Source organism: Phocoena sinus, chromosome 2, assembly GCF_008692025.1.
Source record: "Phocoena sinus isolate mPhoSin1 chromosome 2, mPhoSin1.pri, whole genome shotgun sequence".
Classification (NCBI taxonomy): Eukaryota; Metazoa; Chordata; class Mammalia; order Artiodactyla; family Phocoenidae; genus Phocoena; species Phocoena sinus.
This window is the reverse complement of record NC_045764.1, coordinates 77,310,482-77,337,398: the sequence shown is the minus strand read 5'-3', so window position 1 is coordinate 77,337,398 and position 26,917 is coordinate 77,310,482. Positions and strand designations below refer to the sequence as shown.

Sequence of the window (26,917 nt, the reverse complement as noted above, 5' to 3'; positions counted from 1 at the left end):
TAGCAAGTATTTATTGAGCTCCAACTGTATATATGACACTGGTGAAGGTACTATAGCTAAGAAGGTAAATGAGACATGATCTTGATTCCAACAAACCCAGGCTTCTCTCCTAGTCGTGTGAGGGTGGTGGATGAAGTCATACGCCACTGTTGTACCCCACAGTACTCAGAAAGACAAACAATAATCACCCAGAGAGATATGCCTGAACACTGATTGGGGATATCAACCTGGAAACGCATAGAAAATCGGTCTTGCAAGGCAAGAAAATGTAGGGGCCAAAGACCACCATTTGTATATGCCTGTGCTCTTGCCATTTCAAAATGTTACATTTGTAGGCTCGTCTAGTGACTCGTTTTACAGGCGTAGCCGTTCTGTGTTTTTTTGTAACTGGATAGTGTGCGAGTGAGTAGAAGGGGTTGGGAAGGACCTGTGTTCCAAATTGGAGGCCAGAAAGCTTTATTGATGATGGAAGTACAGAGATTTCTGTTGCTTCTCCTCATCTCTAGCTCTCTGCTGTAGCTCTGTTGAAATCCAGGGCGTGAAAGAGCCCACCTCTGCCACTGGCCTGTCTCTTGGTTCTTTTTTTCCCTTTGCACCTGGATTCGGCACTTAACACCCTTCCCTTGTGAACAGCTTATAATAAACTGCTCATATACGATTAGGCCATTAAAAATAGAAAATTAAAAAGCATTAGGAAGGATGGATTTTATTTTGGGAAAGGACCCAGTCCCATGAACTTTCTGTTCTTTCTGTTTGTGTGTGTGTGGGGGGGGAATGGGCCTGATTCTTCATCTTAGACTAATTGCAAACTGGTGCGTGTTACATTTTCCATCCCAGAACAACTGGATTGTGTCTTTCTCTGTTCATTCGTGAGCCTCATCCACTTGTGAGAGCGCACAGTATTCAGCTGGTATCCCACCCAGCAGATTTCAGCCAAGGGTGTTCCCTGGAAACTTGAGTGTCTGGGCATGAGCTCAGGCACTGGCAAGTTTGCCATCCCTCTAAATATCTCCATGTGCTCCTTGTATAATACTGACTGTAGAGCCAGAAGGTAGCTCCTCTTCTCTGGACGCAGTAGCTTTCTCTTTGCTCTTTTCTTAGGGGTTTATTGCCATTCCTTGTCTGACAGGAGTTGAAAAGAGGGTTGTCATCACTGTGAAACTCCTCGAAGGCAAGGTCTTATTTTATTTTTCTTTATATTTTTCCAGGGGCTTTGTAGTCTAGAGGATCTCTTCATATGGCTTGGTGATACCCTGGGGGCCATTAAACTCTGGACTTTTCCTATGGTTTCTACAGGAAGTTTTTCCTTAGAGGTCACTGAAATAGCTTGCCTGTGTGACCCTGAAACAAGCTGTCAGCAACTGGTTTACACTATGTCATCAATATTCTTCTTGCTTTCTCCGTCAGCTCATTAACCACCAAGCCTTCTTTGTGTTGGCCTCATTGCCAGCTTGCTTGTGGACTGTAAGATGCAGTGACTCTGAGACTTCTACCAGCTCTCAGACCTTGAGGATGCTTTGACCTGTCTTGATAGAAGGCCTCCCTTCTATGTCAAGAATTCCTCATGCCTATTACCTGGTGGTTTCTTGAAAATCAAACATCATAAAACGTGAATTTCTGGTTTTATTACCTGTGGTGACTCTGAAAGGCAGCCTTACTTTGCCCTTTTGACCTAGGAACACCACCAGGGAGAGAAGGAAAGGATGATGGTAAGCGTCAGCCCTAGAGACTGTCAGCTCGTCTAAGAAGATACAGAGGTGTAGCCACCCTCCTGTTTTGGGGTTCTGTATATTAAATTATTGATAAACAATTTTTTTTTTTTTTTTTTTTTTTGCGTTACGCGGGCCTCTCACTGTTGTAGCCTCTCCCGTTGCGGAGCACAGGCTCCGGACGCGCAGGCTCAGCGGCCATGGCTCACGGGCCCAGCCGCTCCTCGGCATGTGGGATCCTCCTGGACCAGGGCATGAACCCGTGGCCCCTGCATCGGCAGGCGGACTCCCAACCACTGCGCCATCTGGGAAGCCCATTGATAAACAATTTTGAGGAATTGCTTATAAACACCAAATAAGAGAGTTAAGTGAATCCACATTCGCTTAACTCTTGGCAAGTGTTTAACGTGATTTGGCTGATGACTAGCATTATTTTCCCTGGTGTAGACTGACTTTACTAAAGCATTAGTGTCCCAGTTCATTTTAACTTTGGTTAATGCCATGGGAAGGGTGAGGATATGAAGGCAGCTATGTTCATGTGGAGGTATAACTTTGGAAGCACATAAAGTGACTAGTTGACAAAAAAAATGAAAGCATATTTCTAGAAAGCCAGGAACGTCTTAGCAATCCAGATGAATGTTGCTTGTAAAAACAAAACTGATAACCAGGACTGACTGTGGAATGAAGCCTCATGAACTCTGGGGAGTGGAGATAAGATAAATGAGTCAAAGACAAGAGGAGGAAAGTGTGTGTTTTCACGGAAAATATTCACAGGGTTGTTCTGAAGTGCAGCTGGATGTGCTCACGAAGGCAACAAATACATTAAATAAAAACAAACCCAAAGCACCGTGTTTCCTTCTTTGTGGGCTCTTAAAACCAAAATGTGACTGTTTCCAGCAGAACCGTTCTAGCTATCAAGAGACTTGTCTACTGGCCAGATTGAGAGTTGTGCTTAACTTGATGCTTGGGTTGAGTACAGCCTTCCACTCCCTAGCAGGTCTCTTTTGTGAAGGAATTATCAAGACCCGCAAGAAAGAGGTTGGCGGCCCGTGCTCCGGAGCTGGATAGACCCTGTTTGAAGCCGGGCCTGCGATTGGGGGCGTGGCACTTAAGGAGTCTGAGCCCCGGTTTCCCTGTCAGTAAAATGGGGACGATGACAGAGCTTTGGAGCCCCGGTGGGGGTGAGACGGGATGGCTGGCAGTACAGTCTCGGCACAGGGAGGAGAGAAGAGTGAGGAATCAGGCCGGAGGACCGCTCTGGGGGGACGGGATGCACCTTCTCTCCGCGAGCAGCGTGGCAGCAGTCGGAACGGGGCTCAGATTAGCGCTCGCAGCCCGTCCTGTCGGGTTGAGTGTTGACGAGGGTGGCAGTGGAAACAGAAGGTCAGGGAGTGAGATTCCCGGCGGCCGCAGGTCCCCGTGGGTGCCTGGCACATCTGGTGACTTAAAACAAAGGGCGCCGGTGACTGGTCAGGCCGACAGGAAAAGAAAGTCTTGGGCAAGAGGCCTCTTTGTTTGCTCCTGTGTGCGCGAGCCTGGTCTGCCCCCGGCAGGTGGGCGGAGTTAGCTGTTCGTTTTGTGGAACAAAGAACAGGCCTGGTTAGATTGGGGGGTGGAAAGTGGAGGGACGTGGTGGCTCCGGACAGGATTCCTCTTGGTTAAAACAGACTATCTGAGAAGTGTCTGGCGTGTGTCCCTGTTGCAGATGCGGAGTGGAATAAAGACAGACAGACAGACACACACACACACACCCGCTTCAGCTTTGGTCCAGCAAAGTCAAAGCCCCAGAAAAGGGTCCTGAGCGACCTGACCGTCTTCGTCGGGGCTCCTTATTTGGCATCCCTAGGAGTGTTGTTGGGGACAGTGGCTAACCACGGATTGGGGTTAATGAGAGGCCTGTGGTTTCCAGAAATGGGGCAGTTCTGCAGGAACGGAAGGTTAGGGTGTAGGCTAGGCACAGGGGCAGACCCCACAGGATCCGGAAGTAGTGGCTTTAATCTCAAGGCCACGGTGAGCTGAGCCCTGAGGATCCCCTCCCGGAAGGCAGCAGAGCTGATATACAGGGAGGTGCTCACTTCTCCCACCAGCGGACACTTCTGTGCCCCCGGTGCACTACCTCTCGTGCTAGATATTCTCCCTTCCCTTGAGAATCGCAGATTGGGGTGGTCTAGAGGTAAAGCAGACCTCTAGATATACCTCTGTAAAGGTATATCTCCATTGTGGAATATTGTATTATACTTTCTTTTTTCACATAGGTTGCTCATACTTTAGGTTGATTGTTTCAACAGTGTGTGTGTGTGTGTGTGTGTGTGTGTGTGTGTATTTGAGTATTTGAGTATTGACTTTAGGCCAGACACTGTCTTAAACCTACTGAGCAAAAATGGACACATGCTCCTTGCCTTCCGAAAGCTTACAGTCTAGTGGAAGAGAATATAAGGGAAAAAGTCATATAAGTAAATACAAAATGTACCAAGGCTCATGGAAGAGAGGGGCTGGGATTTAACCTAGTCTGCAAGGTCAGGGACCATTTCCTTGAGGAGGTGGTAATTGGGATGAGCAAGAGCTAATGATGTGGAGAGGCAGAGTCTTTCAGGCAGATGTGCAAAGGTCCTGGGGTAGAGGGAACATGATACAGGAGGAAACGTGGAAAGAAAAGGCCAGTGGAAGGATGGGTTGAGTGAGGTGAAGTGTGGTATGTGATGGGGTTGGGAAGGTAGGTAGACCGTGTAAGCCCTGTGAACCGAGGTCAGAAGGTTTGTTGTTCGTTTTTGCTTTTATCCTCAAGAGCACAGGAAAGCCATAGAAATATTTAAGCAAGGGATGACATGACCCGATTTGGGATTCACAATACTCTCTCCTGCCTCATTGTGTGGGGAATGGTTTGGAGAGGGCAGAAGAGGGGATGTGGGGAGACCAGCGAGGAGGCTTTTGCTGTTGTCCAGGAAGAAATGATGGCAGCTTGGACTGGCATGGTGACAGTGGAGATGGAGAATGGAGGGTAGATCTGAGATAAATTGGGAACTCTTGGGATAAAGTTAAACGGCTTTTCCTATTATAGGACTTCTCAGAGCCTTTAATATGTGGGCCAAATGTGGATTATGATTCTCTAAGAAAAGACTCAACCGTAAGAATTGCTTAGAATTATATGAACACAACGTTATTTTTTTAAAAGATCTTCCACAGTACTTTTGTTTTCTAGAATACTTTCTGGGAAATGCTATATTATATAATTCTTTTTTGGAGGGTACTTTCCACAGAGGGTTCTGGATACTGTACAAAGGCCTGTAATTGGAAATGAACATGACAGACAGTATAAAAAGAAAGCTGGAGCTTCCCTGGTGGCGCAGTGGTTGAGAGTCCACCTACCGATGCAGGGGACGCGGGTTTGTGCCCCGGTCCGGGAAGATCCCACATGCCGCGGAGCGGCTGGGCCCGTGAGCCATGGCCGCTGAGCCTGCGCGTCCGGAGCCTGTGCTCCGCAACGGGAGAGGCTACAACAGTGAGAGGCCGGCGTACCGCAAAAAAAAAAATAAAATAAAAAATAAAAGAAAGCTGTTGGCCGCAAAGTTTGAAGACTTGGGCAAAATCAGATTGAATACTAGAGTGAAGTCAATTTAGAAAGGTTTTGGAGGCCGGGCTAGGAGTTTGAATTCAGTTTGCTATGTATTGGGCGTCATTCTGGACTCTGAGCTGAGATGGGTCATGATGGAAGTGTCACCTTGGCAAGATCGTTCTGGAGGACATGCGGCGAATGAGTCTAGTGGTGAGGTGTGCATCAGACCTGGGTGTCCTCGTTTTCTAGAACTGAGTAGTAGTTGAGCCTCTGGACTTGGGTCGCGGAGTAGGAATGGGGAAATGCATCTTTCAGGTTGAGATGGAAATGCAAGATGTTTTTTTTTTCACATCCTGTCCCCTTGGCAGGTGGCCACTGTCAGCAGTAGAAGCTGAAAGAGAGTCTCTTCTGTGTTTTTCTGAGGCCTAATAAGCACAAGGTCTCCCTTGGAGCCTTTGGGTTCCCAGGCGGAGCTGGAAGAGAATGTGTGTGTTCAGAATTGCGTTGTTGTTGTCAGGGAGCAGGAGAGGTATTACTTAGGTTAATAGATAACGTCTAATGAGGTGGTTAAATTTAAGTCCGTCAAGTTTTCGCCACAGCTCAGATTCCACTGTGTGACTCTGAACAAGTCCTTGAACCTCTCCAGGCCCTGGTTTGCTCATCTGGAAAATGAGTGGCTAGAACCTGTGTCAGGCTTCTCGTAAGCTAATAATTCCAGCTGTCTCAGGGAATTGAAAATTCATTAATTAGGACAACCATTTATCAGGTTAAGTAAGACCTTTTGCCTTCAGAGAACTAGAACTTTGTGAAAAATTTGGATTGAAAATGGGGCCTTCGTAAAAAAAAAAAAAAAAAAAATGTGAGGCGTGTCCAATTCACACATTCCTTCGAGATTCAGACATCTTTTCTGAGGCAGAGATGCAGCAAAGTGAGGCAGACTTCAGGCAGGACAGACCTCTTAATAACGCAAAGGTAAACAGCACCCTAACGAGGGAATCTGCTAGCTGCGGACTCGGTTTAGGAAAGGAGGGTGCTAAAAATTTATTTTTAGGTAGGGTGTTTGGAAGTTGAAAGAGCTTTCTCATGGAGACATTGTTATAAATTGAGGTTCAGTTCTCAGGCCAGATAACAAAAGTTGATCTAGCTCATGCCAAAGTGGAAATTGTGTGTGCTGATGATAAAAAAATATCAAGTAAATGTGCCATGGAAAGTGTGTATTTGGTGACTATCATTGGATATGTTCAAATATATTTAGACACTTCAAAACGTATTGAGCCAATGAATTCACTAAACTTGAATTGTGAGTGTACTGTGTGCCGGGCACTGGCTGGGCTGGGGCCCAGAGTGAGGTGCAGGCCCTGCCTGTGAAGAGCCGACTGGCTGGTGGTCAGTCTGCTGGGCTCTCAAGTCAGAATGCCTGGGGTTGTACCTGGCTCTGCTGCTTACTGGCCCTGAGACCGAAGCAAGTTACTTAACTGCTTCGTGTCTCCTTTTCCTCACTTATAAACAAAGGGTTGAACAGAATCTCTCTTGGGAGGGATGGGGAGGGGGTAACTTAAGAACTAAGTGAGATGCCCATAGGGTGGGCACGGTGCCAGGCCTAGAGCGAGCCACTCAGTAGATGTTATTATCCCTGCCTGGCCCAGAGCCTTGTCCTGTGGGATGCAACCGCAGCTCACCTGGTGCCAGCGGGGAATTGGGTCTAGTTCCCCAGGCGTAGCCCTGGAATGGGATGGGCTATCATGGGAGAGAAGTGTGGGAGGAAAAAGGCGTGATCATTTTTTCCCCAGAAGAGTTCAGGTACAGCTCACCAGCAGAGAGAATGGGGTTGAGGCAACAGGGTGAGCTCCAAATGCATGAGAGCCAGAGGGATGTTGGGGGTGCCCTGGTGGGCAGAAGTGGAAAGGGGCTGGCATCTGAAGAAAGGATGGGAACAGGAGGACCCCAGCAGTGACACCCTTCCTGTCATCATTGGTCCCTACAGTATCACTCACAGGGCAGGTCCTGAGAAGGGTCTGATGGATGTTGATCTCGAGGTGGCCAAAGTTTTCTTTAGCTTGTGGACTTGAGTTCAGGAACCAGGTTTCCTCTTGGGTCTCAATTCATCTGCGAGGGATCTATTTTATTTGCTGGGAGACTTTGTCTTGGGAGCCTGGGGTACTTGGTAATCAAGATGACAGCTGGCGAGACTCTTCAGGGAGTATCGTTTTGGTTTGGGGCCCCACACTTTGAAAGAGTACTTGATACTGCACACCAGTGGGTGAAGAAGGACCTTGGAAAGTTTAGCCTAAAGAACAAAAGACAAGTTAAGATGGTGTGAAGGAGGTATGAGGGCGTCCAGCGCTTGAGAGGCTGTCATTTGCAGCAAGGACTATGCCCTTCTTGGTTGGTCCCAGTGACATTGTAGGAATGCAGTTATCAGCTCAGCGTGAAGGAGACGTTTCCATGGCGGAGAGCTGAGAGAAAATGGAAAGGCTTGTTTTGAGAGGTAGTGGGTTTCCAGCCCCAGGAAGCGGAGGCTGGATGTCTGCTTATCTATCAAAGATATGGTGAGGGTGGAGAGAGATGGGGGGCGGGGATATTGGAAATTCAGATTGGGGTTTGAACCAGAGAAACTTGGTGTACCAAACAGCGCTGACATTCTACCACTTTATAAGATATGAATGAGTGAATGAATATCCAGGTCTGTTTGAACTTATCTGGCGAAATAGAAACGTTGGTAGGCCAGAGAGAGAAAATAACCTTTATCTGCTGTGCGGGCGCCATATTCTTGATTACAGAGATGGACCATTGGGCTCGTGACCCTTTCTTTAGGCCGTGATTACTACTTATGTTTCAGTTGTGAACAGGTTTAACACTCTTGTGGGGATTCAAACTCTTCACGAATGGCTCTGTGCCTCCTTCAACTTGTGTATTTATTGAGTGTAGACAATTGATGCTGAGTGCTTAAATACAATTAATAAGTTAAGTTTATTTCCTTCTCCCCTGACATTGGATGTCTCAGAGAGGTTGTGACTTGCCTCAGGCCGAACAGTTAGTGAGGGGCTGCCCTGGAACTGGGTCACTTGCCCGTCCTACCTCCATCGTTCCTTCAGTGGGGGCCACTGTCAGTTGGGATGTCCCAATGCCAGTGATAGTCTTTCATTAAGCTACCACCTAAGGACACACAGTTCAGGATGCTTTTAGTGTTTGGCCAGGGCCTGGGGCAAATGGCAGATTTCCCTAGATGTGAGGTGGATTACTCCTCGGAGCCTCGCTGGAATGCGCTGTCAAAGCTGGGCTTGGGAGGAACCTCCCGGCTCTCTGGATCCTCGATAGTAGGTCAATAGCCCTGGCGAGGACCTCTCCTCACTCCTGCAGAGCTGGCCCCAGCGATGGGCCAGATCTCTGCAAATAATATCCAGGGGGGCCTCACAAACGGATGGATCACCCAGGCTGGTGTGCGTACCTCGGGGATCAAGTTGGTGTGCTGAGTCGTCAGAGTCCCTGTGCAGAGCAGTGCTTGTGGTCCAGTAAGTGGCAGCCAGTGACTTGGCTGGGGATGGGAGAGTAGGCTTCTGGTCAGATGGGGCGTGGAGGACAACCTGGAACCCAGGGTGGAGGGGCAGTCCCTCAGGGCTGGGCCGTCCGTGTGCGTGGGGTGCAGCTTCACGGGCCCTTGATGCTTCAGGACTTGATCAGGACAGGCAGGGTAAAGGGCTTAGAGTAGGGGGATGGTGAGTATCTCACTTCCTGAGCAGCAACGTGCTGACGGCTCCCACAGACACTCACAAGAGCCCTTGCAGCCACCCTGAGAGTGGGCACAGCATTACCTCCCCATTTGCAGAGTGGGAAGCGGAGGCTCTAGTTCCACAGCTGGTAAGCGACCTAAGCAGGGTGAAGATAATGGCGAAGGTCACTACAGTCACCGCTGTTTCTTTAGCGCACACCATCTGCCTGGCCACGCGCTGCACACTTTACATTCACTACCTTTAACTCCCCCAGCCCGACGCCCCACCCTTGTCTCTGCGTGGTGATATAATTGCTATTTCAAAGTTAAGGGGATTAAAGCTCAGTAAAGGGTAATTGACCGGCTTGGAGTCATGTGGCTAGTAGGTGGCTGAGTCTAGATTTGAACCCAAGACTGCCTGACTCTGGAGGCCATGCTCTTTCCTTGTTATAGCCCCACTGGCTCTTTGGGATGAAGCAGTGGGAGGAGCGGATGGTGACACTAAGTGGCTCTCAGAGCTTGTACCTGGATACGACACGTTACTTGCACTCACATTTCATTGGCCAAAGCTAGTCATATGGCCAGACCTGACTTCAGGGAGACAGGCAAGCATAATCGTACATGTGCCTGGAGGGGAGAAGTACCAGTGACCACCATGGTGATTTATGGGGCCTCAATGATAGGTGCCCAAAATGGCCTTTAAAAAAAAAAAACAATGGGACTTGGCCCTCGAGCAGTCCTGGGGTAGGTCTTTGATCAGACTTGGTGATTCCATCCTTCCCCTCTGTCTCTTCCAGCTCTTCTGAAAGGATAGGTGACATTCGTTTCTCCCTTTATTCAGAAACGGAGGGACTGAGTGAGAGTCCTGCCAGCAGCCGTGGTTGGGAAACCGTCCAAGGGGACGGAGGCCAAAGAGTCACCATGCCTCCTTCAGGGCCTCTGTCTAGAAGGAAATCTGCAATGTATGTTCTATAACTTCTGGGTGGTACCTACTAATTCCTTCTTGGACACCGTTTGCTGTTTTTAGAGTGACTAGTGTTTTGACACTTGGCAGTATCATCCTTCATTTTTCTTGACCCATGCAGTGAATGGACGTAACACCACCCCTTTTTTTTTTTTTTTTTTTTTTTTTTTTTTGCGGTACACGGGCCTCTCACTGTTGTGGCCTCTCCCGTTGCGGAGCACAGGCTCCGGACGCGCAGGCTCAGCGGCCATGGCTCACGGGCCCAGCCGCTCCGCGGCATGTGGGATCCTCCCGGACCGGGGCACAAACCCGCGTCCCCTGCATCGGCAGGCGGACCCTCAACCACTGCGCCACCAGGGAAGCCCTACCACCCCTGTTTTTAAAAAACCAAACTGTGATTCTGAGAAATTGTGACTTGGACATGACCTCAGAGTGCACGGGTGACCATCCCTGGATTAGGACATTACTATTTCTGGCTCTGTTCCCTTTGCCTGGCAGTTAGAGCTAGCTGCTGACCCCAGCAGACTGGCCTGCAACAAGGAGGCTGGAGACCGTTCATGGGCTTTTGCAAGAGGCCAGTCTGCTCAACTCTGTCCCAGGGAACAGCCTACATCTTTGAAGGAGGAAATAAATAAAGGTCACCCTTGTTGTATGTCTTAACCCTGGAGATGGTGGTAACCAGCCTTAAAAGCTTGGTGAGGGTATTGGTCCAGCCTCTTCCATCCCAAACATGAGGTCAGTCCAGATTTTCTTTCTCCAGCCCCTGTTATCATTGTTCCTGCAGCCATGGAGGCAGGGGGATGAAGGGGAAAGTTGACAATTTTCTGTATGGAAATTGGTCTCATTTGGGGGTGCAAAGGGGCGCTGATGGAAATGGTCATGAGATTAAGAGTTCTTGGTCTGAGAATTCCTCTTTAAATTTTTAAAATGGAATGATTTCTGCAACTTAGTGTTGATCGTTTCAGCATTTATGGAAATATGGTAGCAACAAAATGGGAAAGTTGAAGGATCAGCTTTTGCAAATAAGATTTCTGAGAAGGAAACAGTGGAGACGTGTGGACTCAGTTAAGGCCTGTTGGCTTCCAGGTTGAGCCTTGGTTTATCTTGGAGGCATCCCCACAGCTCCCCAGTAGGCAGTGCTGTGGAGAACCTGCTTGTTTATCTTCTGTCTTCAGAAATCCTGTTCAACCTGTTGGACGTGTGTGTGCCGACAGCAAGCTGGTTTTAACGGTTTGTGAAGTTGTTTGTTCTGTGTCCGACCCCTGCTTTTTTCCTGCCCCCTCCCCCCAGTATTTTTCTGGTGACGCAGAGCTCTGGACTCATGACATTGTCCGGGTGGTGTCCTTTCTGCCAGCCGGCGGCTCCTTGAAGGGCTGACTGCACCGTGGGGGGATGTCGGGTTCTATAAACAAAACTTTTACATGCTGGTCACAAGATTAGCATAGACTATGGGCCCTCATGGTGAAGGAAATGGCGTCTCACAGCTGTGATGTGAGGCTTTTTTAATCTCCTGGACACTGAGATGAGACCCAGGGACACTGGGGAAATTTTTGTAAGGATTTTTAAGGAATGGACTAAAAAAATAAATAAGTAAAGACAGAAGCATAAGTAAAAGTCTATAACTCAGGGCTCTGTTTCAGAGAAGCTCTTGAAATGCTGTTTTCATGGTACAAGAGTGTGTATTCCCCCCCCCTCCCCGTTTAAATCTGGGTGAGTGTATGGACATAGCTGAAGCCTCTAGCTGGCAAGTGTGGAGCTTCCTTTTCCCTTCTCTGGCTGACTGTGGGAAATCTCCCCTGAAGTTGCTGCCTAACTCAGAAGAAGCTGGTAGCAAGTAGCAGAGATCAGAGACAGGAGTTGGAGAGCTGCGTGCAAGTCCTGGTTTGTGACTTTGGGCTACATGACCTTATATGTAGCTGTCATCCGCTGTCGTCATCTTATGGTGTGCCTGAAACATTGCTACGTGCTCAGCATAATGTCTCCATTCATTATTAGAACAATGGGGAAAACCAAGCCATAGAGGCAAACAAGCAAGGCCAGTTCAGGTCGGCCAACTCCAAGGCCTGAACGCTTGTTTTGTTTTGTTTTTAGAGATAATAGTCGCATAATGTAAAATTCACTGTTTCCACCATTTTATAAAGTGTACAATTCACTGGTGTTTATATATTCTCAAGGTTGGGCAACCACCACCACTGTCCAAGTCCAAAACACGTCCGTCACCCCCAAATAAAGCCCCTTACATCCAAACTCCCCCCTTTCCCATTCCCCTGGCAACCACGAGTCTACTTCCTTTCTCTGTGGCTCTGCCTATCGTAGGTGTTTTGCCACTGGAATCACCGTATGTTAAGGCCTGAACTATTACTGAGCGTGTTGCCTCTTGGGGAAGTGGCTTGACCCATTTGTGTGCAGGGTACTTTTATTCCCATGTTGGGTATCTCTATAGGTTTGTTGTGTGGCTTAAATGATAACCTTTGTCAAATGGATTCTGTGAGCAAGCATGAGGCATTTTATTAGCACAGTTTTTATCTTGAACCTACGTGTGAATTACAGGCCACTCTGAGAGTAAATCTTTGCTGGTTTCTTAACCATTTAAAGGGAAATGTTTTGACTTGCTTCACAAGGACACTGTGAAGAAACCAATGATATTTTTAGCCTATATATAATCACCAAGTTACTATAGGAAAAACTGGATGATTGAATATGATTAAAAGGGAGTATCTTTTAGGTGGTTTTGTAAGCCGGAAAATCACCACCAGGGCAATGAAAGAAACAGGATGTAAACAAAATCTTCATAAAGCATGATAACTTTCCAACTCGGTGAGTTCTGGCAAGTTGGTGACTGTGGAGAGAGAACGAACTAGTAAAGCCTTGCTCCGTGGCAGGAAGTTGGTCTTTAGACGAGGTCCTCAGCTCTAGATACCATGGCAGGGACACTGGTAAAAAACCATCTGAGTTTAGCTGACAGCATTTGAAAATGAAATTTAAGTATGATGTTATAGAGGTATAAAACCTCTGGAATTCTTAGTTTAATGGTTGCCTAATACTGCCCAGTTTCTTCAAGTTCATTCTCAATCCCAGACATCCCAGACTTCGGAGCTGGCAGGGACATTGAAATTAGCTAGACTGACCATTCCATGTTACAGAGGAGGAGACTGAGGACAGATGGAAGTTAAGTGACTTGGTTGAAGTCGTCACATAGTAACTTATTAGCAGAGTAGTCTAGTCCAGAATCCACATCTTATAACAAAAGGAAATTGAATACATCCACTATTCTGGCTTTGGAATCAACTCTTCCTCGAAAATATTTAGGGTTTTGGTAATGAGTGGACTCTCCTTCTTTACTATTCCCTTTGCCACATCTATTCCCATCTTCCTCACACACTACTCCATTGCCACAAACAAACAGAGCTTATCAGTGAGATAACTGCATGACCAGTTCAGTTCTGAACTACAGATATGTTGGGAAAAAATGGTGTTGGCATTTGGGAAATACAGTGAGAGAATTTTTGGAAACTCTGATGTAGCTCTTAGAGTAGGGATTTTAAAATGATGTTTTTCAATGGCTCAACCCCACTTGCACCAAAAAATGGTAAGTAGGCGGTCAAAAAACAGGAAGGAGAAACCCATTACTTTACATTATTGCAGGGATCTCAGCTTTTTGAAACTCTCATATGTCTCTTGGGGTGGTGGCGGTTTCTGACCCATTTAGAGCAAGTAATACCTATTACGCTTTCTTTAAGGATGTGAATTGAGTTCAGAGGGGTCACGGGTTTGCATAGGTCATAGTGTGAGCTGACTGCACAGCCTGCAGCGGCACCCAAGCTGCCTGACACCCCATCCCAGGCACTGGAGTCATGTCAAGAAGCATAAGGGACTTGGAGAGTGGGGACCTGAGCTGTGAATGAATGTCTACGGGAGGGCCCTGAGGTCGGAGCAGCCTCTCCTCAGTCTGGACCTCAGTCCTCACAGTGGGACCCACAGACCGGCGTCACTGGCACCACCTGGGAGCTCGTTAGAACTACAGCGCCCCGGCCTTTGTTCTTCCTGAGTCAGAATGAGCGTTTAAGAGATCCCCAGGTGAATCCTGTGCTCATTAAAATGTAAGAAGTCCTGGCTCAGAGGCCTCATGCCAGTGAAATTCCTAGGTAACTAGGGAAAGAGCAGTTTATGACTAAAATAGATGCTATTTCTTTTCCTCCATAGTTTACTGTTGCTCAAGTAAGGGGTAAGCTGAAACCGTAATACAGGGGACCTGGTTCTCCACACATTCAGAGTGAGAAAGGGACTCATCATTTGTGACCCCGGTCCTCACTGTGGGCAAGAAAGTGATGTCCGCAGCCATGCTGTGGAAAGGTGGTGACCTCCCAGCAGATGACCTGGCGTCAGGGACCCTTCGGGCACCCATCAGCTGAGCTCCTGCAGCCTCACTCGCTGGAGGGTGGGAGTAGCTGGTGACATGGAACCAACGAGCCAGCATTCCATTCTCTGGCCTCCTGGCCTCCACGCCTCAGCTGTTTTCCCTCACTCAGCAAAAAAGCGAGACAGAAAAGAAACAAAAACTGGCTGTGGAAAGAGGCCCTGCTAATTAGTAAAGCCTGATGTCTTATGTGTTGGGTCTGCATTAGGACAAGCCAGGAGGGCCTCGTCCTGTGCGGTTACTTTTCATCCGTCAGGAGTGAGCCTGTCCGAGGTGTGTGCTCTGTGCTCAGGGGAAGTGCATCAGTACCTTTGCGTGAGGAAAAACACCTAGATGTGGCCATTTGTGGCGCTGTTGGGGAGTTTTGTGCTTGTCATGGATAAAAGTTTCCCCTGGCCCCAGGCGACAGTGTGAACATTTCTAAGTGTGGACGTTAACGAATGAAAATGTGCCAGCTTGTAAGCAAGTCATTATTTGCAGTGAATGGTGGTACCAGGCAAAGACTGGGGTTTTGCTTTTTCTTTTGTGATAACAATTATGTATTCTTCCTCCAACCCCCCTTTTATATCAGTAATTGGAGCGTATGGTTAAAAGTCAACTATTTCAGAAGTAGTGGAAATTTAGCAATTCAGCACGTTGAAACATGCTGTTTGTCTGTTTTGGAAGGATTTTCTTAGTTGCCATCAGTTTGCCAGACCATCCTTGATTGGGAAATGAGGCTGAATTTTTAATGAATTAGCCAACCAAGAAACATGACTTGCCCTTAAAATAAGGGGTCATGTAATCTGGACAGTACGGTTGCCCTGGAAAGACTGTTAAAGAACTTCTTTCTCTCTTTTGAGAAACCTAGGCTTGATATTGAGCTGGTAAAAATGGGCAACTTACAGTCTAAAGCCAGGTTTGAGGATTTAGAACCGTAGTAGGTAAGTCGGGCAAAGTCCTGACCTTGTGAGAAATACGCCTGGGTTTCCTTGGCTTGGTCATTAATAGCAATATCAGCCACGAGAGTCATGGCCTCGTTTAACTAGGTATTTACAGTGGGGTGGGTAGGTAACTTCTTCTCTCTTTTACAAATGAGCAAACCAAGGCCCTATGAGGCCAGGCCCAGTGAAAGGGCCCAGAAAGAGGCACAGCCTGGATCTGAGTCTAACCTGGTAGATTAACTGCAGCCTCCTCTGCTCCTTCCTCTACACTCCTGGATGCACATTTTTAGAATTAAAACTGAGAATTCCATTCTTGACGTGATTTATGTCTTTTGTCCAGGCTGAGATAATGTGTACATGTGCTGGGTGTGTGGGGAGGAGAGTGCTTGCCAAAGCTACAGGGTAGAAATGGCCCATCTTCCTGGAACACCAAGGACAGTATCTGGATATAAAAAGGGACATGGGGTGGAATGAAAGTTCTAAGTGTCGACTGCAAAGCGTACATGCGTTTTTGATGGAGAAACCCAAGCCTTGGAAGCAGTTCTTTGAGGTCACTTGCGTGTCTCTAACCACCCCGCATTGGACTTCTCTGCCTTTAAGGTTGCTTGGGTGGAAAATTTGGAGAAGCACTCATGTAAGTGCAAGTCCCGGGCCATCTGGGCCTTTTCCACCCTCCCAGCTATATGTGGTGAAAAGGAATGTCTTAACTATGTAAACCAGCGTGGGAGAGTTGGTGCTCTGCTCTGTTTGTACAGCTGCTCCCCGGCTCCCGCTCTGCTATCTTTCATGGCCCAGAGGTATCCGTGAATATGCTGGGGAAGGGTTTCTGGAGCCCGGAGGAGGTGAGAACTGGGTAGGGGAGATGGTTGTCTTCCAAGTGCCTGTGCCCCTTGGTAGTCAGTCTTTTCAACAAAAATGTATATTTATTTAAACATTTTTAATACTTCTTGAATTTCATAGTTCACCATTTAAATCCTCACAAGAGGGTTTGCAATGGAATACCTCTCTCTGCTTCTTTCCATAGCCCTAATTCCCTTCTTCACAGCCAGCCAGTGTTACCAGTTGCCTGTGTAACCAAGTAAATACAGGTGAAGAAATGATCTCAGGGCAATTTTAAGGGATGGTCCAATCTTGAAAAACAAGAGAATGTAGCACATCTGCTACTTTTGCCTTTGTGGTGATGACCTAGGGTAGTGTTTCCGACCTTTTGGAGTGGAATTTGGAATTGATCTTTGTTAACTATTTCTGACTGATTGTATGAATGAATAATAGGTAAGATATTAAAAGACACATCCATGTGATCTTTTTTACAAATAGATATTACATAGGGGGTATGATCTGGCTAAATGAATCGTTAGAAACTGTGTGCCCTTTGGTTTTTATTTATGATGGAACATTCTCCCTAGTCTTGCCATGACGTACAGCACTTAAGATCAAAACATCACAGAAATGAAGTACCAGCAATTAATTAAGTGAGGGCAGTGGTGTTTGTCCCCAGTGACCTGTCAGAGTAGATCTTTACCAGCTCTGGTCCTCCTAGAGTTCTCCTGCTTTTGCCACAGTCATGAGATACAAACTTAAGCATTTGGAAAAGGTGGTGCATAGTTCAAAGTTCAGAGCTGGAAGAGTTTTGGAGTCCCGCTAGACCAGTTTTCTTTGCTGGCAGGTCATGGAGAAGAACTTGCCTTGAACAAAGGGATGTGATTTTTATTCTTTTAGGTTCCAGCACTGCTGCAGGTGAATTAGGTACGGTTTCAGGAAGAGCAAGGTTATCCTATGGGCTTTACCTGACATAGTAGACTGGGGACGTGGGATGTGGTGGTGACGGGAACAGGGGAGCCGCTCTGGAAAGGTTTGCCAATGGAGGCTTAAGTTAAATTTATTTGTAAACATAATGTGGTTTACCACACTATGAAGACATAGAGCAAAACGTATCATCGTTTTACAAATAGTCAAAACAGGACTAAGTGTCTCAACACATACAAGCTCCCATAGGGGCACACTCAGCCTGTGAAATTGAGAGCTGGGATTGGAGCAGACCCTGCCACTGGCAGCTGAGTGATAACCTGCCTGATCCATCCTCCTAAGACAGATGGACTCAGAATGTGCCCTGCAACTTCCAAACAGAGAAAATACCAAGTTCTAAACATCAAAACACAGCACAGCGTCCTTTATCTAGCATGTCAGGGTGCCAGGTAGGCCCAAATCCAGCTTAAACCAGATCTGGTTTTCAGTATCCTTGCTCTTCCTGAGACTTCTGGGTGAATGAAAGATCACTGACTGCATGTGGAAGTGTTCTTCGCTTTACCAGAAGATTTAGGCAAATGTCTTTAGTCTCTTGTTCTCACCAGTACCTCGGTGGACCTCAGCTCCTCCATCCCCTCCGTCCGACTCAGCCTCTGGGTTTCCTTTGTTCCTCTTTTAAAAATCAGCTGTATTGAGATACTTAACATACAATTCAACGATTTAAAGTGCAAAACCAGTGGTTTTTAGTATGTTCACAGAGTTCTTCAACCATCGCTACAGTTAATTTTAGAACATTTTCATCACCTCAAAAAGAAACCCTGTACTTTTTTTTTTTACAAATTATGTATATAATTATATATATATATCAATGTTTATTTATAAAACAGGATCATACTCTTCATACTATTTAACTTTTTATGTATCACATCATGACTTTTTAAAAATTTTTGTTGAAATAGTTGATTTACAATGTTGTGTTAGTTTCAGGTATACAGCAAAGTGATTCAGTTATATTCTTTTCCAGATTCTTTTCCATTATAGGTTGTTAAGAGAGATTGGGTATAGTTCCCTGTACTTTACAGTAGGTCCTTGTTGGTTATCTGTTTTGTATATAGTAGTGTGTATATTTTAATGCCAAACCCTGAACCCTTTAGCTGTCATCTCCCAACTTCTCATTCCTCTCAGCCCTACGCAACCACGAATCTATTTTCCATCTCTATATATTTGCCTATTGTAGACATTTTATATAAATGTCAATATGTGGCCTTTTATGAATGACTTCTTTCACTTAGCATAATGTTTTCAAGCTTCATCCATGTTGTAGCATGTATCAGTACTTCATTCCTTTTTAGGGCCAAATAATAGTCCATTGTATGGACAGACCACGTTTTGTTTACCCGTTCACCAGTTGATGAGCGTTTGGGTTGTTTCCACTTTTTGGCTACCTTGAATAATACTGCTGTGGAGTTTTTGCACAAGTTTTTGTGTGGCCATATGTTTTCATTTCTCTTAGGTACATACTCAGGAGTGGAATTCCTGGGTCTTATGATAACTCTGTTTAAACTTTTGAGGAACTTTCAAAATGTTTTCCAAAGTGGCTGCACCATTTTGCATTCTCACCAGTGGTGTGTGAGGGTTCTGATTTCTCTACATCCTCCCCAACACTATTATCTGTCTTTTTGATTATAGCCGTCCTAGTGGGTGTGAAGTGGCTTGTTATGGTTTTGATTTGCATTTCCCTAATAACTAATGATGTTGAGCATCTTCTCATGTGCTTGTTGGACTTTTGTGTATCTTCTTTGAAAGATGTCTATTCAGATCCTTTGCCCATTAAAAAAACTGGGTTATCTTTTTTTTTTTTTTTTTTTTTTTTGCGGTACGCGGGCCTCTCACTGTTGTGGCCTCTCCCGTTGCGGAGCACAGGCTCCGGACGCGCAGGCTCAGCAGCCATGGCTCACGGGCCCAGCCGCTCCGCGGCATGTGGGATCTTTCCAGACCGGGGCACGAACCCACGTCCCCTGCATCGGCAGGCGGACTCTCAACCGCTGCGCCACCAGGGAAGCCCTGGGTTATCTTTTTATTATTGAGTTGAAGAATTCTTTATATATTCTAGATATGGGTCCTTTATGAGATATATGATTTGTAAATATTTTCTTTCATTCTTTGGGTTTTCTTTTCACCTTGTTAGCACAAAAGTTTTCGATTTTGATGAAGTCTAATTTATCTATTTTTTCTTTTGTCACTTATGCTTTTGGTATTGTATCTAAGAAGCCTTGCGTAACTCAAGCTCACGATATTTGCTCCAGTGTTTTCTTTTAGAAGAGATTTATAGTTGTAGATCTTACATTTAGGTCTATGATCCATTTTGAGTTAATTTTTGCGTGTGGTACAAAGAAAGGATCTAATTTCATTCTTTTGCATTTGGATATCCAGTAGTCCCAGCACCATTTTGTTGAAGACTGTTCCTTTCCCCCTTGAATTATCTTGGCTCCCTTGTTGAGAATTAATTGACTGTAAATATTGGGTTTATTTTTAGACGCCCAGTTCTATGCCGTTGAACTACGTGTGTATCCTTATTTGAGTACCACTTGATAACTGTAGCTTTGTAGTCTCTTATCTCTTAATGGGAAAGTTAGGGCAGAAATGGACAATCTGGACTTTTCTCTTGCTTTCCCTGGTCTGACCAGTTGCTGGTTTCTTTAGATCCCTCCTCAGGTTTTCAACCACACTTTATTTCTCCTCAGTCATCTTGCTGGTTTCGGTAGAAGATGATATGTCCAAACAGTAATAGAGAAATCCCAGCTCTTGGGTACCACAGTGTTCTCCTAGCAATGCCTGCCAACCTTGTTCTGACTCAGTAGCTTGACTCTGATGAGCTTTCCCAGATGCATAGAATTAAATGGAACATTCGGGTTGTGAAAAGATGCTCTGGTTTCTGAAACTCTCAGATTGGTTAAGTTCAGGATAACACAGCTTCCTGTACTATTACAAGATTTAAAGATCTTTCTGAAAGGCTCTGCAAGCAAGTGATTTCGGCAGATAGCTCTCCCAAGTGGGCCGTGTCGTAGCCTTCGAAGCCAGATCTTGCCTTCCCTGGGCCTTGCTTTCCTTGAAGGCATCGGCAGCACTGTTTTGTGAGCGCTGGGTTTACTGGTTTTGGCATCTTTGTAGTAGTGGAGAAATAGAAGATGAGAGGTCTGCTGGGAGAGGTGGAATTCTGGACAAGGCCACTTACCATCACTTTTAATATGCTGAGCCAAAAAATAAAACGCCTACGTGACATCTGGAATTAACAGTAATCATCCTGTAATTGTTCCCATTCCTTTCTGTTACGGATTGTGTGCAGTACATGCTCATTTTCAGATGGTAGTACCTAGAGCTTGCACCGTGAACTGTACCATAATTTAAGCAAATTTTAATTTCCATTTTGTGTTAGACATTAAAGAAAAAACCCTGTAAGCAGAAATTGCCCTTCATCAAGAGCTTCTACTAAGAGGCCCTGCACGTGGTGAGGGGTCAGGAAAGCGAACTCATCAGTGGTTATAAGAACAGGTTCTGGATTCGGTCTGCCCGAATGCATTTTCTCCTACCTGAACTTGGACGAGTTCTTCAGTCTACCCAAGCGCCCGTTTCCTTGTCTTTAAAATGGTGATAAGGATAGTATCCACCTCCTAGAGTTGTTAAAAGGTTGAAATTTCATGTCGAGGACTTGACACAGGCAAGGGTCGGCAAAACTTTTCTGTGAAGAGCCAGATAGCAAATGTTTTAGGCTCTGGCCACAAGTCCTGACACAGCTTTTGTAGCACGAAAGTGGCTGTGAACAGTGTGCCCCTGAATGGGCGTGGCGGTGTTCCAGTAACACTTTATTTTTAGTAACAGGGTGTCCTGTGCCGATCCCTGGCTTAGCACGGTGCCCGGCACGTAGTGGGTTTTAATAAATGCCAGCCATCCACGAAGTTGGGAGCTGCGCCTTGACCCTGGTTCCCGTGCTCACCTGTTCTGTGTCTTTAACAGAACATCGAGGTCCTGGCCAGTCGGAGCAGCACCGCAGAGCAAACCCAGGTCGGGCCTGAGATGCGCGCTAAGGCTCTGCAGGAAGAGAACGAGAAGCTGCGGGAAAGCGTCCACGAGCTGGAGCGCACTGTCGCTCGGCTTCAGAGGCAGGTTGCTGACCTGCAAGGTGACGAGGCCAAAGCGAAGGAAATGCTCAAGAAGTACCAGGTGAGGCTCGCCGGACCCCGAGCCCAGGCTTGGCAGTGCCGGATCCTTCTTTCCTATGTGACGAAAAACACAGCGACTGGAGAAGCAGAAAGGGATTTATTATCATAATGGAGTAGGAAAGGTCAGGGCAAGCGTGATCATCTCCTCTCTGTAACCCATCGCTTCTGTTCCTCTCTGCATGGCACTAATGGGAGATGGGCTTCTAGAGCGGCCTAGAACGGGGCTGACAGAGTCAGGGTGGGAGGCACAGGTACAGGCACGGGAGTCCCCGTTTGCCCAGACATCAGACGTGCTCAACCTTTGGACACTGAGCAGAGAGGCCTCCGAACACCCAAAAAGGCCATCTGAACACTGCCGTCGGGCCCGCTCTCACTCATGACTGTTTATTCTTTTTTTAACAGTTGGTTGACGGTTTCTGAAGTCATGCAAGTCTTTTTTTTTTTTTTTTTTTTTTTTGTGGTACGCGGGCCAGCGGCCATGGCTCACGGGCCCAGCCGCTCCGCGGCACGTGGGATCCTCCCGGACCGGGGCACGAACCAGTGTCTCCTGCATTGGCAGGCGGACTCTCAACCACTGCACCACCAGGGAAGCCCCTCATGCAAGTCTTAACAAACCAATTACCTGGTTTGCCAGATCTCTAGAAGTGGGAGGCTGTTAGCAAGAGGCACGTACTGACGGCTGTGAGAGATGGCAGCTGACAATAAAAAGGGACAGGAGAAATGTAAAGGGGAGGTGTATTCTCACAGAGCTTCCCCAGATGGTCATCCATCAGTATCACCTGAAAAGCTTTTCTAAAACTGTGTGCTTGAGTCCATTCAACACCTGTTGTTTCTGAAGCTCCAGTGCTAAGGGTGGATATTTGTATTTTCCCAAAAATCATCTCAGATGATTGATGGGGATGTTCACCTCTGGTTAAGTATGGAGCTGCAGACAGGCACACACATCTGTACGGCTGTTGTGTCCTGTCGTGGGCCCATGACAGGTGCACTGTGACTGCAGCCTCTGCTGGCTGTGTCTGTGGATGTCCCCTGCATGCCTTTCATGCCACCAAGTCAGCTTCCTAGGCATAGCACACATCTGAGTGTACACTGACCCCGTGTTTCATTGTAGGGAGAAACTCGGCAATTAGAGGAGGCCCTTGTGCATGCAAGAAAAGAAGAAAAAGAAGCAGCGTCAGCCAGAAGGGCCCTGGAGAGTGAGCTGGAAGATGCTCAGGTAAACTCTGAGGGCTGTTGTCTTTAATCCCCCACAGAGGAAGTTCGAGAAGCAAACTCGGAGGGACGTGTACAGATCGCCATTGGTCCTGTCCTCCCAGGCAGCTCCTTTCATAATAATAACCGTCCTGGACTTCAGACTATCTATCTAGACCAGTGGTTCTTAACTGGGAGACATTTGGCCATGTCTAGAGATGGTTGTCACAACTGGGGAGATGCTACTGGCGTCTAGTGGGTGGAGGCCAGGGATGCTGCTAAACATCCTACAATGCACAGAAGAGTCCCCATAGCAGTGAGTTACCCAAATGTCAGTAGTGCCAAGGTTGAGAAATCCTGCTGTAGACATTAAAGAGCCTGACAGCTTTCCAAAGATAAAATATGAATTGTGTGAGGAAGGCCACCAGAATTGGTCCCCAAGGCAGTGTAGAGTCAGCTCTGTGGCAGAAGCCAATTTCCTTTCTCCTCTGGGCCAATAGACTCCTCAGAGTGCAGTCCTCCAAGATGGCTATTAAAAAGAGCAGGAGAAAGTCATTTCCTTGAAAGTAGATAGCTATCTCTATTCAAAATAGGCAGGTTCCTGGAAAATTAGGTTTTCCCATTTGAAGGTTAGAAAGCCTGAAGTACATTCTTTAAAAAAAAAAAAAGTCTGCACTGAGGTTCTAAATAGACTTTGCACAGTGACCTCAGCGTGATCCAGGTGTGTCCCTCCTTCTACCTGCTGTGGGGTTTTAAAGAACCAGCAGCATCAAGCATCCCTCAGGCGAGCTTACGAGGAGGTAAAAGCCAGTGCTTTTGAGCAGTTGTCTTAGAGGAGGCTCTTAAAGTTTTCCCTTAGGACTTGCTTGTCTGTAAGGATAGTTCAGGGAGGGGCAGCCCAGCAGCCAAAGTGCAGGGTTTAAATCTCCGAGCTAGTTGGGCACAGAAAGAGAAGAAAAACATTTGTACCCTTCAGGGGCAAAAGTGTGCGCCTTTGTGTCACGTCCACACCAGGCACTGGGTGCAGCTATTACAGGCTCTGTCTTTATCATCTTTTGGTCAAACCAGAAAGTTTCACACAGAAGGAAGTGGTTCAGCAGCTGTGAATCTGCAACTCAAAGCTTATTCAGCGGAGACAAAAGATGATGGCCTCAAGGTCTAAAGATCTTAATGTAATCGCCACCCACCCCCCATCTCTGGCTCACCATCCTTGCCTTGGAAATTATCCCTGACCTGTTACTTTTTGTTCAGGCCTGTTTTCCCAGTGGTGCTGAGATGGGGAGGGTGCTTCGTGCAGTGCGTGGCTGTGCTAGCCACTGGCAACATAATCCAGCAAGAATTTTAAGAGGCTCCAACAAGTCTCACCATCATTATCTCAATTATCTGGTCTCAAAAGCAGTGCTATGAGGGATTTCCCTGGCGGTCCAGTGGTTAAGACTTCGCCTTCCAATGCAGTGGGTGTGGGTTTGAGCCCCATTCGGGGAGCTAAGATCCCACATGACTTGCAGTCAAAAAACCAAAACATAGAACAGAAGCAATGTTGTAACAAATTCAATAAAGACTTTAAAAATGGTCCACATCAAAAAAAAAATCTTCAAACAAAAAACAAGAAAAGTCGTGCTATGAAAAGTGCACCATCACTCAAAAATACTTTGCTTTTTCTCAGTTTGGGAACCAGATAGTCATTCCTTTAGTTCGATAACTTTTTCTGCATGCTTCTCCCAAAGCGGGCAACCGAAGGGAGCTTAACCCTTAGAGTAAGAGGAGAGAGTAGCCGGGTTTTTATCCCCCTCACGTAAGCATTTTACACCTCAAAATCTTTGTGCCTTTAGCAATCTGTTGCATCTTCGTGGATGATAAATATATTTCTTTACATAGTGGCTGAAGACCATGTGAACTTAGGTCTGATTTAGTATGACTCAGTCAGACAGTGGCAGAGGTTCTTAAAGGGGATGCCGTTCTTGGTTTGCTTCAGCCCTGCCACTTGGTTGAGGGTTGTGCCGCTGTGTAGATCTACCTGAACTGCATTCATGGCGAAGACATCTCTGATTCCCTTGAGAAATGGCTTCTGCAGATGGGGAAGCCATAGTTCTTTCCTTCAGGGAGGGATAATGATATATTCCTCTGTATGCCTGCACCTCCCATCCTGTGTACTGAGACCAGAAAAGAAGAAAGCCCCCATGCTTGTGTGGCATGGGCTCTGAGGAGACTGACTTCCTTCTGATCAAACCTCTCATTCCTTTAAGCGCTTTGGCTCACCTGCCACTTGGTTATCGTTAATACCGGGACCTTGCTCAACCGTATAGTGAAAGGCTTTGCATCCACTGGGCACTCACTATATGTCCACCAACCTTGTGTTTTGGATTCTCCGACCTGATAAATTTTCTTCAAATTTTTGTCCCAGTGTTAGTCAATGGCCTTGTCTGGCTGGTCTTGGAAATACAGTCACTGTAGCTATAGAGCATTTCACACCTAACTCCTAAATGCAAAGTTGCCAAGTTGGCTGCTTTTCGTGTGAATTTGGGACATACTTTCTCAGCATGGACATATTGCAACATATTTCTTGAATCACTGAAGAGGCAGAGCATTGTTTAAACAGCATTTCTAAACTTTAGAGTATGTTAGAATTATCTGAGTAACTTTCAGATGCAAATGTGTGGGCTCCACTCTAAGAAAAATTGTGATTCCATCAGAACAGGCTAGATTTTGCATTTTAAGTAAGCAGTCCACCACTCTTGCCCGGTGATTCTGATATAAGAAATCTTTAGATCACTTTTGGGGATAGGTGTGAATTCTCAACCACTGAGTTTTTATCATATGCCTAATAGTGAATCTGGACTGTGAGGCATACTGAGATAGGAAATCTATTTCTTGCCTTTACAGATCTTACTACCCTGCAATAGAGGCAAGCATGCAAGAAATGTTTTAAAAATAATTTAGCGAAATTACTATTCTAGGCAAATGTGTATGCTGGGACAGGGGGTGTTGGCCAGGCCCCAGGCTCAGAGTGGAGGAGTCTGGGGTGTCTCCAGTGACACAGGAGAGCAGAGCCAGCATGGAGGGGTGGTAGGGGAGCCCTCCCCGAGCCAAGGGTGAAACAGAAGTGCACTCACCACGTGGAGGTTGAATGGAGCCGAGGCTGGCTTGTCTGCTGGGCTGGGGCCCCTGGGATTGGGATCCAGAAGGAAGAAAAAGAGAGGCTGGGGGATCTGCAGGGGCAGGGGTTGAGCTGGATCCTGGCGGTTCTATGGGAAGGTGTTGATGTCCTTCTGTATTTCTTTTGTTCAAGAATTGACATTTTGAGATACATATTCCTGAGAGCTTTCTCCCACATGAAGGAACCAACCATACCTTGCTTACCTTACCCTGTGGGCAGCTTTTTGCCCCCAACACCACTAAATCAACCACAGACACAAGTCCCGGGGGTTGACTCTCCCTCTGGTGTGTGTCCGGCTGGACCATGGTGAGACTCACTCCTGCTAATTGCCCCCCACTGAACTCCCGATTACCTTTCTTTTACCACCTTCTTTCCCCAGCTGCTTTTGTTGACATTGGTTCCCTGCAGCAATCAACTTCAGCAGCCCGGCTCTGCGGGCTGTTTCTTTGAGCGCAGCCCTCCACAGGTGGCTTTTTGGCCCCAGGCCATGTGGCTGGCCAGCAGAGCTGTTCCAAAGCTTTGCACATCAGGAGTGCCTGAAGTGCTTTGTGAGTGTTTTCAAAACGCCTGAGTTACTGCACGTGACAGCAGCTTGTCAACTGCTAAGCACTGTGCAAATATAACCATTGTCCTTATACAGCCTCTGCAGGGACACGAGGCTGAGTAGGTCCGAAGCAGTACTTGTACTAACCCACATTCAGCCCTCAGTGCCTGATAACATTTTTCTTACGATCTAGCTCCTGTTTGGGTCGTGCTCCCCCATTCTGAGCTGTGCCCCTTCATGATATCCTTATGCCAAAGGCCTTAACACTCAGCCGTTTAAAGAAGCCACTATAATCTTCCAAAGATATTTTAGGATTTTCTTTTTTTCTTTTTAGAGTTGCATGATTTTTACGTAAAGGACATCAGTCTGTATAATGTTGTGAGATGAGAGCCTCAGAGGAACCCAGGGGAAACATCACACCCAAGATGGTACATTTTATAAGAAGTACTAGTATTTGGTGCTGATTCACTAAATAACCACTCGTTTGTACTTTTCCTGACTAGTGTTTCTTCCGTTTAATACTTTCTGTCCATCAGGTTCATCAGCTTGTGGATTGTCAAATTCCTTTCCTTCTATGTGTGAGTCCAACCCATGGATTCTGTTGATTATAACTCCCCCTACCCAAGTGGACTCTTGGCCCATGGGGTAATGTTCTTTTTACTTACAGATTCATTTTTAGCTATTTTAATTGTGACAATCATCTGCATAGGAGAGAAAATGCTCGAACATTAGGTGCAGTGCTGTCTGTCACAGGATGTCAGTTGCCACATGGGTTTAAGTTTGT

The 26,917-nt window shown here is 46.5% G+C and overlaps 1 protein-coding gene across 3 annotated transcripts in view; it reads left to right on the top strand.

The window, feature by feature from the left end:
• The window catches only part of CGNL1 (cingulin like 1), a 161,453-nt gene that overhangs the window by 107,683 nt on the left and 26,853 nt on the right, over positions 1–26,917 (top strand). For all 3 annotated transcript variants that reach the window (XM_032624033.1, XM_032624031.1, XM_032624032.1), the window contains exons 9-10: positions 21,036–21,242; positions 22,353–22,457. In XM_032624033.1, the coding sequence (XP_032479924.1) occupies positions 21,036–21,242; positions 22,353–22,457 (312 nt within the window). The remainder of the gene's footprint in view (positions 1–21,035; positions 21,243–22,352; positions 22,458–26,917) is intronic.